A 13,688-nucleotide genomic window follows, 5' to 3' on the forward strand; every position below is an offset into this window, starting at 1 on the left:
TCTTCAATTAAACCCAGTGCCTTTTACGCGCAAATAAATTGCCTAGCTTTCTTTTGCACCAGAGTGTATCAGCTTTATGCGACAGCTACCACCAATATATTTCTTGAGATTTAATAAACAGCTTTAGAAATCTGTAATCCACAGCCTACAGACTGGGCCTGACTGGTAGTCAGGGGAACAGAAAGGCCTGAGTTGGCCGTGACGCATGGAAGAAAGCAAACCGGTCTTATCAGAAAATGGGACCTGACGTTCTGGAAAGACTAGATACGTGAATCTTCACCTTCATATTTACCAGAAAGCAACACTCCAAAGAGTTTGCACATTTCCTAAAGAATTGTTTATGTACGGCGTTTAAGATACGGCTGGGAGCCCCGTGCCTGTGTGAGATGAGAGTGGACCTCCTTAAGAGAACATTTAAAATCCCCTTCCAGGTTTTACGGTTCACCTTGATGGGGTCAGTTGGTGAGGAGACAGAAAATCTGTTTGACTTCATGTTCTAGACCGCCTGGGTACCTTAGAGAGGGAGTGACACAGGGTTAGTGCCTCAAACTTTTACATTTTAATTGAAGATCGTTCCTTCCCACCCCGAGGAGCTGGGGCACACCGCTGAGCCCAGGAAGTGCCTGGGTGGATTTGGCGGTTGCTCCGGGTCTGTGCGCCCAGCTCACCAAGCACCAGCGAGCGGTTTCCTTAAGGGCTTGGAAAGATGTGCAGAGAGGGCGCACTCAGTGTCCTCTTCAAGTGTGGCATGCTGGTTAGTAGACATCTGGAGAGACAGGGCAGTTATTTTAGAAATGCCTTGGAGATGGTCTCCCTTGTCAGGGAGGCAGGCCTTAGGCCAGGATTGGTGAGGGCCCTCCTTCCGGAGTCCTGCTCTGTGCAGCCCACGGTCCTGTCCTGTTACTCAGTAGCTTCCGTGTCATTCACTGGCATGTTCTGGGGCATCGATGGCTTCCCCAAAGACTCTTCTTCCGGGGTTCCTGACAGCATCACTGAATACATGGGAAGATGAAGAGAATTGAACTTGGTTTTACTTACTGTACATAAACCACTCCCCTCTCCTCACCCAGAGCTCTTTACCTCTTGTTTAGTGGGTCCTCCCAGGCCTGGCCCCAGCTGGGGGGCCTGTTCAGTATCCTGGAGCCAGGAGGGAGGTAAGACAGACCTTCAGCTCCTCCTTGGCCTTCAGAATAGTTCTGTGACAGTCAAGTTTTCCCCTGAGATAGTCTTCCTGATGTGCCAGACTGGAGAAATGGTCTTAGGGGCCTGTGACCAAGGCTAGTAAATGACCTTCCTCTGAAAGTTACCGCCCTAGAATTAGGAGTCATTGTAAGAGAATAAAACAAGGCAAGGGCTGTCTTATGTTTGGGTCCAAGGATCTAACTAAGGTTTGCATTTCCATTTGCACTTTCAATCTTTCCTCCTTAGGAAATAGAAAACTTTGAATGAGAAGGAAAGAAAAGCAACTGGATGGGGGTCTGAAGTTGGGGAATGGGGAAGTTTTGGCCCTCCCTACCCCCAACCACACCCTAGGCTGGGCTCTCTGCTCTGTAGGGAGGGACATTTACCTGGTGTGTAAATTGTGAGGAAAGCGTTGGGGGTCTGAGACAGGAAAGCCACAACATGGGATGTGATGTTCCCGCTTTGAAGAGGGAACAAAGGCCCGGAGCTAATCCCAGTGAAAGCCAGGAGCGTGGAGAAGGCAACAAAGAGTGGCAGCCTGCGGTCACCGGTAGGTGTCAATGTGGACACTTACAGCCGGGGCAGTGGGAGAGGGGAACACAGAGCCAGGCTGTCACTCGAAGGCTTAACATGAACAAAGATAAAAACGCGACAAGCTCAGCTTTCAATGGTGGGGAGGTTCAAAGTGGAGTGTTAGGGAGTGTATCTGGGTCAAGTCTTTTCTGAAGCGGGGCCGCTCCTTCTCCAGCCAAGTACCCACCAGGGAAATCCTGAGGCTTTTTTCCCAACGTAACTTTTCTTACTAAAAGAAGAATTCTTCAGAATAATTCCTGATTCCACCCACAGCCTAAGGGGAAAGAGATGGAGCTTCAAGACTTCTGGATCCCAGAGGCCCAGGTGGCTGCATTAAGCCTTTATGAACTTGAACAGCCTTCCTTAGCTTTTGGGACAAAGGTCATGTACTCTTGCATGCATTTAATGAAAAGAAATAACATTTCCTTTTATGAAACTGTGCATACATGCAGATGAATCTACTTTAGAAAAAGTATTCATCCAACAGAGAAGGTTCAGTAGCAAACCACTGAAGGAATGAATAGTGGAGGCCTGGTAGAATTAAGTATGCCTGTGGTTTCTGAGTCCCTATTAGATGTCAGCAGACAAGGCATTTGCCAGCAAATGAGTCCTTTCTATAATCTGGGAAAGATAATTGGGACTCCTCTGCTAATGCAACTGATTAGCAAAGACCATCTTAGAGAATGAATAAGTGGAAATGACAACAAATTATGTTTATCCTGAGAATACAGACACATTGTGGCCCTTAAATTCTGCTGTTAGAACCAAAATACAAGTCTAAAAAATGACCATATAATAAAATTCTGATTTTCTTTAGTTGAAGTAAGTCTCCTAAATGATAATAATAAAAAAGGATGTAAATATCCTTAAAAGACTAATGACATTTCACAGGTAATGCAATTTAGAAAGAAACACTTCCATGTTTTCTTTTCCAACAATGTGCATTTTTGTAAACTGCTATAAATTGCAATTCAAAAGCACTGATCTCGCCATCCCCAATCATTTTTTATACTGATCAAATGAATGCAGATACTCCCATTTGGGAGGGGCGACATGACATTTCACTTGGCAGTTCTAAACAGGTCACAGACCTTTCACAGACCCTAAGGCAGTGGGAGGGAGCTCTTTACTAAACCGTGTAACCAAATCAAACCAATGGTTACCCCTTTTCAAAACCATTGGAATGGTTTGCACAATGCTATTCACATAGCAGCACAGAAACTGAAAGGATGGTCATCCAATGGAAATTTCTTTCCTTTTGTTTACACTTGCAGAGCACAAAAAGTAATACTTGGAGGAAAACAATGACATTTGCGATGATAAAAATCATAAACAATGAACATGCATTTTGGTTGGCCTGACCCGACATAGCTGTGGCCATCCATTGGTATGTATATATATGCACACGTATGTATATATGTGCATGTATATTTATTGGAGATGTTGCTTTGTTTGAAACTTTAGGCACAAAGACACAACATGGCTGCCCTCAAGATGACCTATTGCTTTCAAGTTGCTTGAACACATCAGAATTTCCATTGTTAGGGTTGATTAATTGAAACTGATAAGTTACCATGAATAAAGATTGTTTTTCTGTTTAATGTGGTGGGCCTGATTTGGTAAATGCCTCATTCATGTAGCTTTGCAGTGCAGCATATGGGCAAGACTCGTTCAGCATCACAAACATATACAATTTATTATGCTTGTATGGGCACAACCAAAAGGCTTTTCTGTGTTAATGACAAAGTTTCAATGAAAAATCCCATTTAAAGAGTCACTAGGAACATGAGGTATGATTTTGTAATTTATTCTTAGAGTTTCCATCTCTGAGTTCTTGTGAGTAGTTTAAAAGATATTAATTTAAATATAGAAAAAAACGCATACCAATCCAAATGTGATACCCTAGCATCAGTCATTGAGAATATAGCAGAATTTATCATAAATGTTACAGATGTAGGAAGAGAAAGTGCCTTTTCATCTGATGTCACCTTGTGTGTTCTGTTACTGATAAAGTTATCATAATGTTTCATTGAGATGCCATCAGTGAGAGCTCACAGCACCCAGTTTACAAGAAAATGCAAAGGATGTTGGTGAATAACATGTTAACTCCCTGATGACTTTTTTACCCCTTAATAAATGAAATCAGAAGACAATATTTAAAAATAATTTAGGGACTACTGCATGAAAATACAGTAGATTCACTAATTTTTTCACAACTTTATTACTGTTAACTTCCTTTACTTTAAAGCTGATGTCACTTTTTAAAACACTAACTACATTAAAAACTGTCATGAATATTTACCGATAAAGGTAAGTTTTGAAACTTTTTCTGATGATGTCGCACAGAAACGTTTCTCCTCTTTTTCATCAGGGCTGCTCATGTGATCACCAGAAGAACAATAACAACAAAAATATATGAGACACTTGCTAATGAACTAAAGCAATGACTGTATCAAACCATCAAAAGGATCGTTACCATATTCAGCCTTTAATGTCTTATCAAATAAATTCTCTGGTCATTCACATCCATGAAACAGTTCAAGTTCACCCAACATTTCTCAATTAAATTAGATGCATAATCTCAGTTCAGCTCTTCTGGAGAGTAATAAACCACATTGGTCACAGCTGACCACAGCTCGCATGCAATTCATAAAGGCCTGGGTGTCCACTGGATGGCTGATCAGTGCACCGTCACTTGTAAAATTCCCTCCTGCATTTTGGAGTGATAATCTGTATCTAATTTTTAAAGAAAAATTTACTCTCCTTTCACTCTTCTGAGGCCAACTTCTTTTCGGGACCTGAATAGAGATCATTGGTGTAACAGTACCAAGTAGCTTTGGTATGTGTGTAACAAAAACCCACCTCTTTGTAGAACATAACAAATTATGCGATGTTCACAGATGCGCTTCACATTGTGCCTTTTGTGAGAAAATCAAGGCCCAGCCCCCGTCTTTATGAAAGCCTGGCTCCCAGTGCAATCTGCCCTCGTCCTAGGGAAAATCATTAGACCTAATATGGAAGCTTCAGATAGTTATTTAAAAGGGGATTTTTCATTCGGACTTTCAGCCTTTGTGATTTGTGTAAGTTATGAATTTGAAGTTACAAGCAAATTTGTTCCTATAAACAAGCAAGGAGGATTGAAACTTCAGTTGCTCCCCTAGCCCACATTTGATGTTTGGATATTTATCAGAAATGTTGTTTTCACACAATGTCATGCTTGAATTTATAGGCAGCCAAAGAAATACAGTAATTTTTCCATTACAATTTTTTAAATGTACACACCCCAAATACTTTATAGCTATTTTTCTATAGTTAGGCTTTTTGTGATCTTTACGGGGGAAGAGGCTACTAACAGACAACCCTGATTGTAAGGAGGTAGCAATTTCTGCAGAAATGGTGACGACCACAGAGAGGCCATCTCAGGTTCGCCCTGCCTCATGGGCCCTCCATAAATCCTGGTAGGACTCACTGAATGTGCTAGTCTCTGAGTGTCAGACTTAGAATAGAAATTCCAAGTCCTGAGAAGACCCTCTGCATCCTCAGCTCCTAAAATTTTGCTCATAAAGTCTCTGTGGAATGAATGAATGAACGAGCAGACAGAATGTGAAACCTAGGAGGTTGAGTAGTGTGGTCGCCTTTCCAGTTGCCTCCCACACTGACTGGTCTTAGTCACAAGACTTGCTTTGACTCACGAGACAGGAGCAGACGTGGTGCCAGCTGAATTCCACAGTCCTGGTGCAGTGGGTGGAGCTCACTCTTCTTTTCGCTGCTCTTAAGAACCCTGACACAACCATGAAAGCAAGATTGGGTTTGCCTGATCAGTGATGAGAAATATAAGGTATGGTTGCCCCTGTCACCCCAGCAGCCAGCCAGCCTAAGGCCATCAATGGCCAGCTAACCACAGAATATGAGCGAGTCCCAGCAAGAGAAGGCAGAGGACCTACCGCCTAGGCGCAGGCATGCATCAAGGCCCAGGAGCATGCAATAGCCTGGAGTCGTGGGGAACAGGAAGTCACCTGCTCTGACTGGATTAGAGAGCTCCTGGCGGGAAGAGGTAGGGATTATGCGTGGCCTTATATGCTCAGCTGAAGAATTTACTGTCATCCTGAAAGCCACAGGCATCTATGGAAGGATTAAGCAGAGGAATAACAAAGTGTGTCAGAGTGAATCAAAGAATGAAATCCTTAGGGACTCCAACACATAAGACTCAGAGCAGGAGCAGGATTGCGGAACCAGGAGAGACTGGGGAGGATGCTCTGAGAACTGGGGGGAGGAGGATAGAACAGGCTGGTATCTTGGGGTCAAGAGGAGAGCATCTCAAGAGATGAGGGAGGCTTATTAGCAACAAAATGCAAGGGGTGTGGCCAAGTGAGAGGAGACATACTGGGGACACTGGAAAGCCTATTCCACACCTGGAGGATTCTGGTCACCTAGGGAGGAGCCAAGTCAGGGAGCTGTGGAGCCAGAAGCCACGGGGAGTAACCTGGGGCTGGAGAAGGAGAGAGAGCAGGTCCCGATTTCCCTCTGGGGGTGCTGACATTAAAGGTGAGGAGGAGCAGAGGGTGCTCACTTGAACAGGAAGGGGAGGGGTGAATAAGAAAAGGAGGCATCGACACATTTATAGGAAGAGAGCACTGGACACGGTGGGACTCTTAAGTCTGAAGACGAATGGGGAGGTTGTCAGGTTATAATCCAAGTTCATACAATCACAAGTCTGAGTGGAGCGAACTTCAGACTCAGTTTTACTAAACATTTATTGATTACTTACTGACTGCCAGGAAAGTGGCAGGCACATTTATATGCACTAGCCGTATCACATTTGATTCCTTAACACTACAGTGTATTTTGAGGTGGGAGGAAGTAGCTTGCCTATGAGTCAAGGATAAACGTCTCCATTACGTGGGAAGTCAACGGCAGAACTCCTAATCCTAAAATGTGATGCCAACTAGAAATACAAGGTCCCTGAATGCAGCTGGGATGGTGGCTGTCCAGCTACTGAATGTGGATGTCACACAGAAGTTATTAAGTTGCCCTCCTGTCTTTAGCTTCCTAGGGCTGCTATAACAAAGTAACATAAGCCAGACAGCTTAAAACAATACATATGTATTCTCTCCGAGTTCTGGAGGCTGGAAATCTGAAATTGAGGTGTTGGCAGGACCATGCTCACTCTCACTCTGGGCAGAATCTCTCCTTGCCTCTTCCTAACTTCTGGCAGTGGCTGGACATCCTTTGCGGGGGTGGCTCCCTGGCCTCTCTCCAATCTCTGTCTCTGTCATTACATAGGATTCTCTCTGTGCATCTCTGGGTCCCAACTTCTCTCTTCCTATAAGGACACTGGTCATGTTGGATTAGGGCCCACCATAAGGACCTCATCTTAACTTGATTACATCTGCAAAGACCCTGTTTTACAAATAAGGTCACATTCACTGGAACCGGGGTTGGGGTTTCAACAAATCTTTTGAGAGAGAGAGGACATAATTCAACCCAAAACACATCCTTTCTCATTGAAGGTAATTTATTCCCTATTTCACAGACAGAACACAAGGGGAAAGGACTCTTACTAAGATGCACCAGAGACTTTTAAGATGTTCTTTTAAAAATGGTAAATATTGGTAGATGTTTGATGCATGCTTTTGATGCACAGGATAACAATAAATGTGGCCATTGTTTACAAAGGGGAAGTGTTCTTAGAATAGATTGAATACTTAAGGTAAGGCTGAAATCAAATGAAGGGTCTTTGGCCTGGAAACATGAAGAAACCTGGTTTGAACATACAGGAATTTTTTGGTGGGGGGAGGAGGAAGTACACTGTAACAAGTTCATGATTAGTACAATGTATGGATGTGATAAATACAACTGAAAAAGGAAAAAACCCGAAGACATACTGGGCAAAACAAGAAAAACATTTCTCAGGTAAAGAAGTGTAAAGCAGTGAGCAAGACTCTTGGACCCAATTGTGTCTCCTCCAAAGACACCACAGAGTCCTAACGTCCAGTCCCTGTGAATGTGACCTTATTTGGAAGTAGGTACTTCATTGCAGATGATGGAGATAAGATGAAGTCATTAGGGTGCACACTAATCCAGTATGTCACTGTCCTCATAAAAAGGGGAAAGTACACACACACAGAGGGAAGCCAATGTGAAGACATGGGAGAAGACTGCCATGTACAAGCAAAGGAACACCTGAGGTTCTGGAAGCTGAGAGAGCAGCATGGAACATGCTCCTCCACCCCCACCCCCCACAACCCTCAGAAGGAACCAACTCTGCTGATGCCTTGATTTCAAACTTCCAGCCTTCAGAGCTGGGAGACCATGAATTTCTGTGGTTTAGCCAATCAGGTGGCTTTCTTTTGTTACAGCAGCGCTAGGAAACACATACACAGGCTGAAACCACAGGCCTGTCTAATTCCAGCTGCAGAAGTTCATTCTGACAACCAGGAAGAAAGCCCCCTTTTTGTCACAGAGGCTAAATGTGCTCCATGTTGGGTGAAAGAACAAATCACTCCTTGAAGACAGAAGTATGAATGAAAGGAAACTGGGAGAAAAAAATAGTTTCTAACCTGGGGCTCAGGCTTTTGAGAAAGCTATGGGTTTAGGGAGGCTTGGAGGCAAAACTTACTTCACTCAGAGGAACTGAGCCAAGCCACTGGATAGCTTCAAGACCCTAATGTCACAGCAGAAGGGACACCCCAAACTTAAAAGAACTGTGTAGACTGAGAGTGAGGAGCAGAAGTGTGTGCAGTCACAGACCTGTATTTAGGAAATCCTGCATTCAGGTTGGAGGCCTGGGGGTGGGGAGGAGAGCGACAGTAAGAGCGAATGCATATGAATGACTGAATGATGGAGAGAAACTTGAGTCTGTAAACCAAAGTTCTAAAATAAATAAAAGAACAGAAAGATAAGGTATCAGAACACAAATTCACTTAAGTTGGTGAAACAGTCTGACAAAGATTTAAAAAACATGTATGTTTAGTATGCTCAAAGAAATAGCAGATAGTGCCCACTAAAAAAAATAAATTATGATAGAAAACAGGCCAGAATAAAATAAGAACTGGTGGCTATGAAAATGAATCCATTTAAAGTCTTGGGAAATTTTTTTTTTTTTTGAAGTCACTAAAATGAAAATACAACATAGGCTAAATTGGGCATAGCTGAAGAGAGGATTAGAAAATTGGAAAAGGTAAGATTGAGGAATCCAGACATATGCACAACAGAGAAATACACATAAAAATCAGAAAATTTAGGTTAGAGGCATGAGAAGAGATTGTGAGGTGCTTCAGAAGAAAATAATGTAGAGAATGTTACACAAGCAATATCTGAAAAGATAGTAGCTGAGAAATTTCTAGAAGTAAAGAAAGATATGAGTCATCAAATCCAAATTATACTCTGAATATTTATAAAGATAAAATATATTTTATACAATGAGTACATTGTAGTAAAACTACAGCCCATCAGGAATAAAAACTACATTGTAAAATGACTATAACAATAAAAAATGTTAAAAAAAAAAAAAAGAATAAAAACTAAACCTTAAATGCTACCATAAAGAAAACACAAAATGACCATTAACAGTTAACAAATTGACAACAGACGTCAATAACCCTAAGAAGAGGCTCAAAGGCAATGGTATAATAACAAAATGTGGAGGAAAAAATAACTGCCAACCTAGAATATCGTATCTTGCTAAACTGTCCTCAAGAGTGAGATAAAATTAAGACAAACAGAATTTACTATCAATAGCTCCTCACTAAACAAATTTTTGAAGTAATGTTACTTTTTAACATACACATATACTAAAATATAAGATATACAAATATACTAAAACATAAGACATATACATAAACATACACACCAAAATAAAAGAAATAGAGCTTGTGGCTTTCAGACCCACCAGAGGAGAAACAATATAACAATATCAATCCCCAAGAAAGCATGAAAACAGACATTAGGAAGTAAAGCAAAATATTAGGAAGTAAAAAGTGAGATAGTAGAAATAAGTCTAAATTTATCAATAATTATAATTGTTGTAAATAGAATTCATTCATTAAAAAGTAGATATTATCAAAAACTAAAAAGTAAAATATCTAATTTTAAGTTGGTTAAAAGAGAAAAATCAAATATAAAGAATTATAAAATGACTAAAAATAAAAGGATGGGAAAAGAAATTTAATGCAAATGCTAATAAAAAGGAAGTTATTACAGTGTTATTTATATCAGATACAATAGAATTTGAGGCATCAAGGAATTACAAGAGATACAGAGGAATATTGTATACAATGAATCACCAAGGAAAAAAATATAATAAATTAGGATGCATTTTATGCAGACTTGAAAGATGTTAAACAGAAATCAACAGTTATTAAGAGAAACCAATAAATTCTCAATTACAGGGAGATATTTTTACATTTTTTCTCAGAAAAATAAGAGATTAAGCATAAAATAATTAGAATAGAAAACATTTGAACTAACAAATTAACAGGATGACCGAATAGGTACAGAATTCTGCACTCAAAAAATAGAAAAGAAAAATTACTTTCAAGTTTGTTTGGAAAGCTTACAAAGTACTCTCAAAGGAAATCTGTACAAATTTCCAAGGATCAATGTCTTACACTCCAGATCCTCTGACTTAAATACAATTAAATTAGAAGTCATTATTTAAAGTAAAGCAATCACAACAAAGTATGTTTAAAATCTCCCATTAACATGTGAGGTAATCATGATGGCAATAAAATATTTAGAACTAAGCAAAAATTGAAGTATTATATGTCAAGATTTATAGAATAGAGCTAAAATAGTTTTTAGAGTCATAAATGCATTTTTTAAAAAATAAATGAGTAAGGTGTAGGAAAAACACACAGAAAAATATCTTTCAAAAATAGAAGACAATAATAGAGAAAAATAAATCAGAAAACCCAAAAATAGCAGAGTGAGTCAAAAAACCCAAAAATTTGTAGTACTTTATTAAAGACTAAAATTTGTATAATACCTCTAGCAGGATTAAGAATAAACAAATGGTGAATATATTAAACAATGTTAGGGACAGAAAAGGGGACACAATTATGGAGATTATGGAATTCATAGGAGAATATAATTAACAAGTTTATCTCAACATATTTGAAAACCTAGATAAAATGGATTAATGACCTAGAAGAAATGTTGCTGAAACTGACTTATAACCATTAAAGAAACTAAATTGGTATTCAGAAATCTCTCCCGCCTTCATAAAAGACACATGGTCTGTTGGCCAGATAGTAAAAAACAAAAACAAAAACAAAAACAAAAACTATCAAAGAACAGATAATGCTATTTTATACAAACTTTAGCAGTCTCAAATAAGGGGTGGAGCTAACCAATTCTATGAGTCAAGTATAATTTTTATATCCAAACTAGATAAGGGTAGTTCAGGAGAAAAATTATATAGACCAAACTCAGAAGAAAAATCTTAACTTTAATTTTCTACTATTTTATTTATCTATGAACACAAATTAGGAAATGCACATATGATTCAATATAAGACATTTTTAATGTATTTCAACACTAACAGATTAAAGGAGAAATATCACAATTATTAGCTCAATAGGTAGAAATAAAAGTTGGCCATCAATTTGTTATAAAAACTCTTAGCACTTGCAATAGAAGACAGTATTACTGACTTGAGAAAGAAGAGCTATGACAAACCTAAATGGACATTATACTTAATGGTGACACTTTAGAAACTGTCCTATTAAGAGAGAAACAAGACAAGGGGGACACTGACTGTTCTATTCAGTAGCATACTGACAATCCTAGCCAGTGCAATAAGAAAACGAAAAAAAAAGCGGTGCACAAAGATTGGGTGAGACAGTCTTTTAAGTTCTAGATGATGTGATTGTCTAATAAAAATGAGAAGAGACTTTTCAGACAAACTTTTAGACTCAACAGAGTTCAGCAAGTTTATTGGAACAAACATCAAAATATACAATCAAATACTCAACAGTAATAAACACTTAGAATATGTCATAGAAAAACAAAGATTTCATTTGTAATAGTAACAAAAACTGTAAGATAGTTACATTTATTAGTTACTTAGGAACAAATCTAATAAAAGAAGTGTAAGACCTTTATGATGATATTACAAAACATCATTATAAAGAAGATACATAGGAATCTCCAGATCAATGCAAAGTTATATTCAGAGCTGGGAGGACTCACTGGTACAAAAATATTTGTTCTTTCCAGATTGATCCTTAAATCAAAATGTCAACAGTTTTTTCATGGATCTTGAAATGATAAACCTCAAATTCATACAAAAAGCAAAAGACCCAAGAAAGGCTAAGACGATTTTGAAGAATAAGATGGAGGCACTTACTGTGCCAGATACCAAAGTTTTATTTTAAAGCCAAAGTTATTAAGACCCTGGCATTAGAGCAGTAAGACAAATAGGTCAACTGCAGAGAATGGAGAGCCTAGAAAAGGTCTAAGCTTGTGTGGAAACACAACATGTGTCAGAGGTAGCATTACAAACCAGGAGCGGGGGAGATATACGGTGGTGGGGCAATCAGCTATTCTATTGGAACAAAAAAGTTACACTCCAAAATCATACCAAATAATAAATAAATTCCAAAAGACGATGTAGAACTACCTTTATTAACTCAGAGTAGGACAATTTATCTAAAAAACATAATAAAAGAACAATGCATAAATTAAAAGATTGAAAACATAATTATCTGAAAAAAACTTTGAACCCACAAAAGACATCAAAAGCAAAGTTAAAATACACACCAGAAATAATGTGAAGATATTTGTGAAATATAAAACTGACAAAAGGTAAACATTCAGAATTTATAGAAACTCCTACAAATCAATAAGAAACATATGAATAACCACATCATATAAAAGTGCTCAACTACTAATAACAAGCAATTCATAGAAGAGGAAACCAAAATAAATAGTCAAATAACAATCATTCTCACTAGTTATTGGGGAATTTCAAATTAAAAAAATGAGGGGGTATAGCTCAGGGGTAGAGCATTTGACTGCAAATTTTAAAATGAGATATAATTTCACATCTATCAGGTTGGCAAAAATTAAAAACTATGGCAACCTCAAGTGTTAGTAAGAATATGGAACAATACAAACTCATAAACTACTGGTATGAGTCTAAATCATTGTAACCATTTAATAGCACAATTTGACAGTATCTGGTAAAGTTAAAGATGGCTATATATTCTTCAACTCAGCAACTGCATTTACTCTAGTGAAACTCTTCAATGTAAGACTATGAGGCATGTACAGGGATGTTTATAATAGCAGCTGTGCTTTTGACTGCAAGAAATTGAGAACCTGAATTCACAACAGGAGCGAGAATATACTATAGCATATCATACAGTGAATATACTTATACAACATGTAAAATAAGTGAACTCAAGCTGCACGCAGCAAGACACTATAATTAAATTTCCAAAACATAACATTTATGGGGAAAGAAAGAATACATACATTCCACGCTCATGTATACAATGCTTGAAAACATGCCAAATGATGTTACACATATGTCACGCGTGTGTAGAAATATTATGAATTATGCAAGATTGACCAGTGCTAAAATCAGGGCAGTGGTTACCTCTGGGGAGGGAGGGAGGGAAATGGTTTTCGGGGGCTTCAAGTCTTCTTCCTATTTTCTTTCTTTAATGAATCAATCGTGGCAAAATCTAACAAGAGTCAGGGGGTGTTCAACATGTAATTCTGTGTTTTCTGAATATTTGAAATATTTCATGATAAACATACAAAAAGTTTCTACAGTAAATATGTCTATGAGGACATTAAGCCTTTCCTCAGTTCATTCTTACGGATATGAAAACACAGATAATAAGATTATTTTATAATTTTTCGTCACTCTAGCTTACATTTGTGTAGCATGTAACAGTACCCAACACACTTCTCCCTACAGCCTA

The 13,688-nt window shown here is 38.6% G+C and overlaps 1 protein-coding gene across 5 annotated transcripts in view; it reads right to left on the reverse strand.

Annotated features, from left to right (window-relative positions):
• Nucleotides 1–536: 536 nt before the first annotated feature.
• C35H10orf67 (chromosome 35 C10orf67 homolog) overlaps nt 537–13,688 on the reverse strand; it is a 105,045-nt gene continuing 91,893 nt past the window's right edge. For 4 of the 5 annotated variants that reach the window (XM_032473979.1, XM_032473984.1, XM_032473983.1 and 1 more), the window contains one exon: nt 537–992. In XM_032473979.1, coding sequence (XP_032329870.1) covers nt 901–992 — 92 coding nt within the window. In that variant the 3' untranslated portion in view covers nt 537–900. Of the gene's footprint in view, nt 993–12,360; nt 13,446–13,688 lie in introns of those variants that run through there. The other variant, XM_032473981.1, reaches the window with a different exon arrangement.

This window comes from Camelus ferus, chromosome 35 (genome assembly GCF_009834535.1).
Source record: "Camelus ferus isolate YT-003-E chromosome 35, BCGSAC_Cfer_1.0, whole genome shotgun sequence".
NCBI lineage: Eukaryota > Metazoa > Chordata > Mammalia > Artiodactyla > Camelidae > Camelus > Camelus ferus.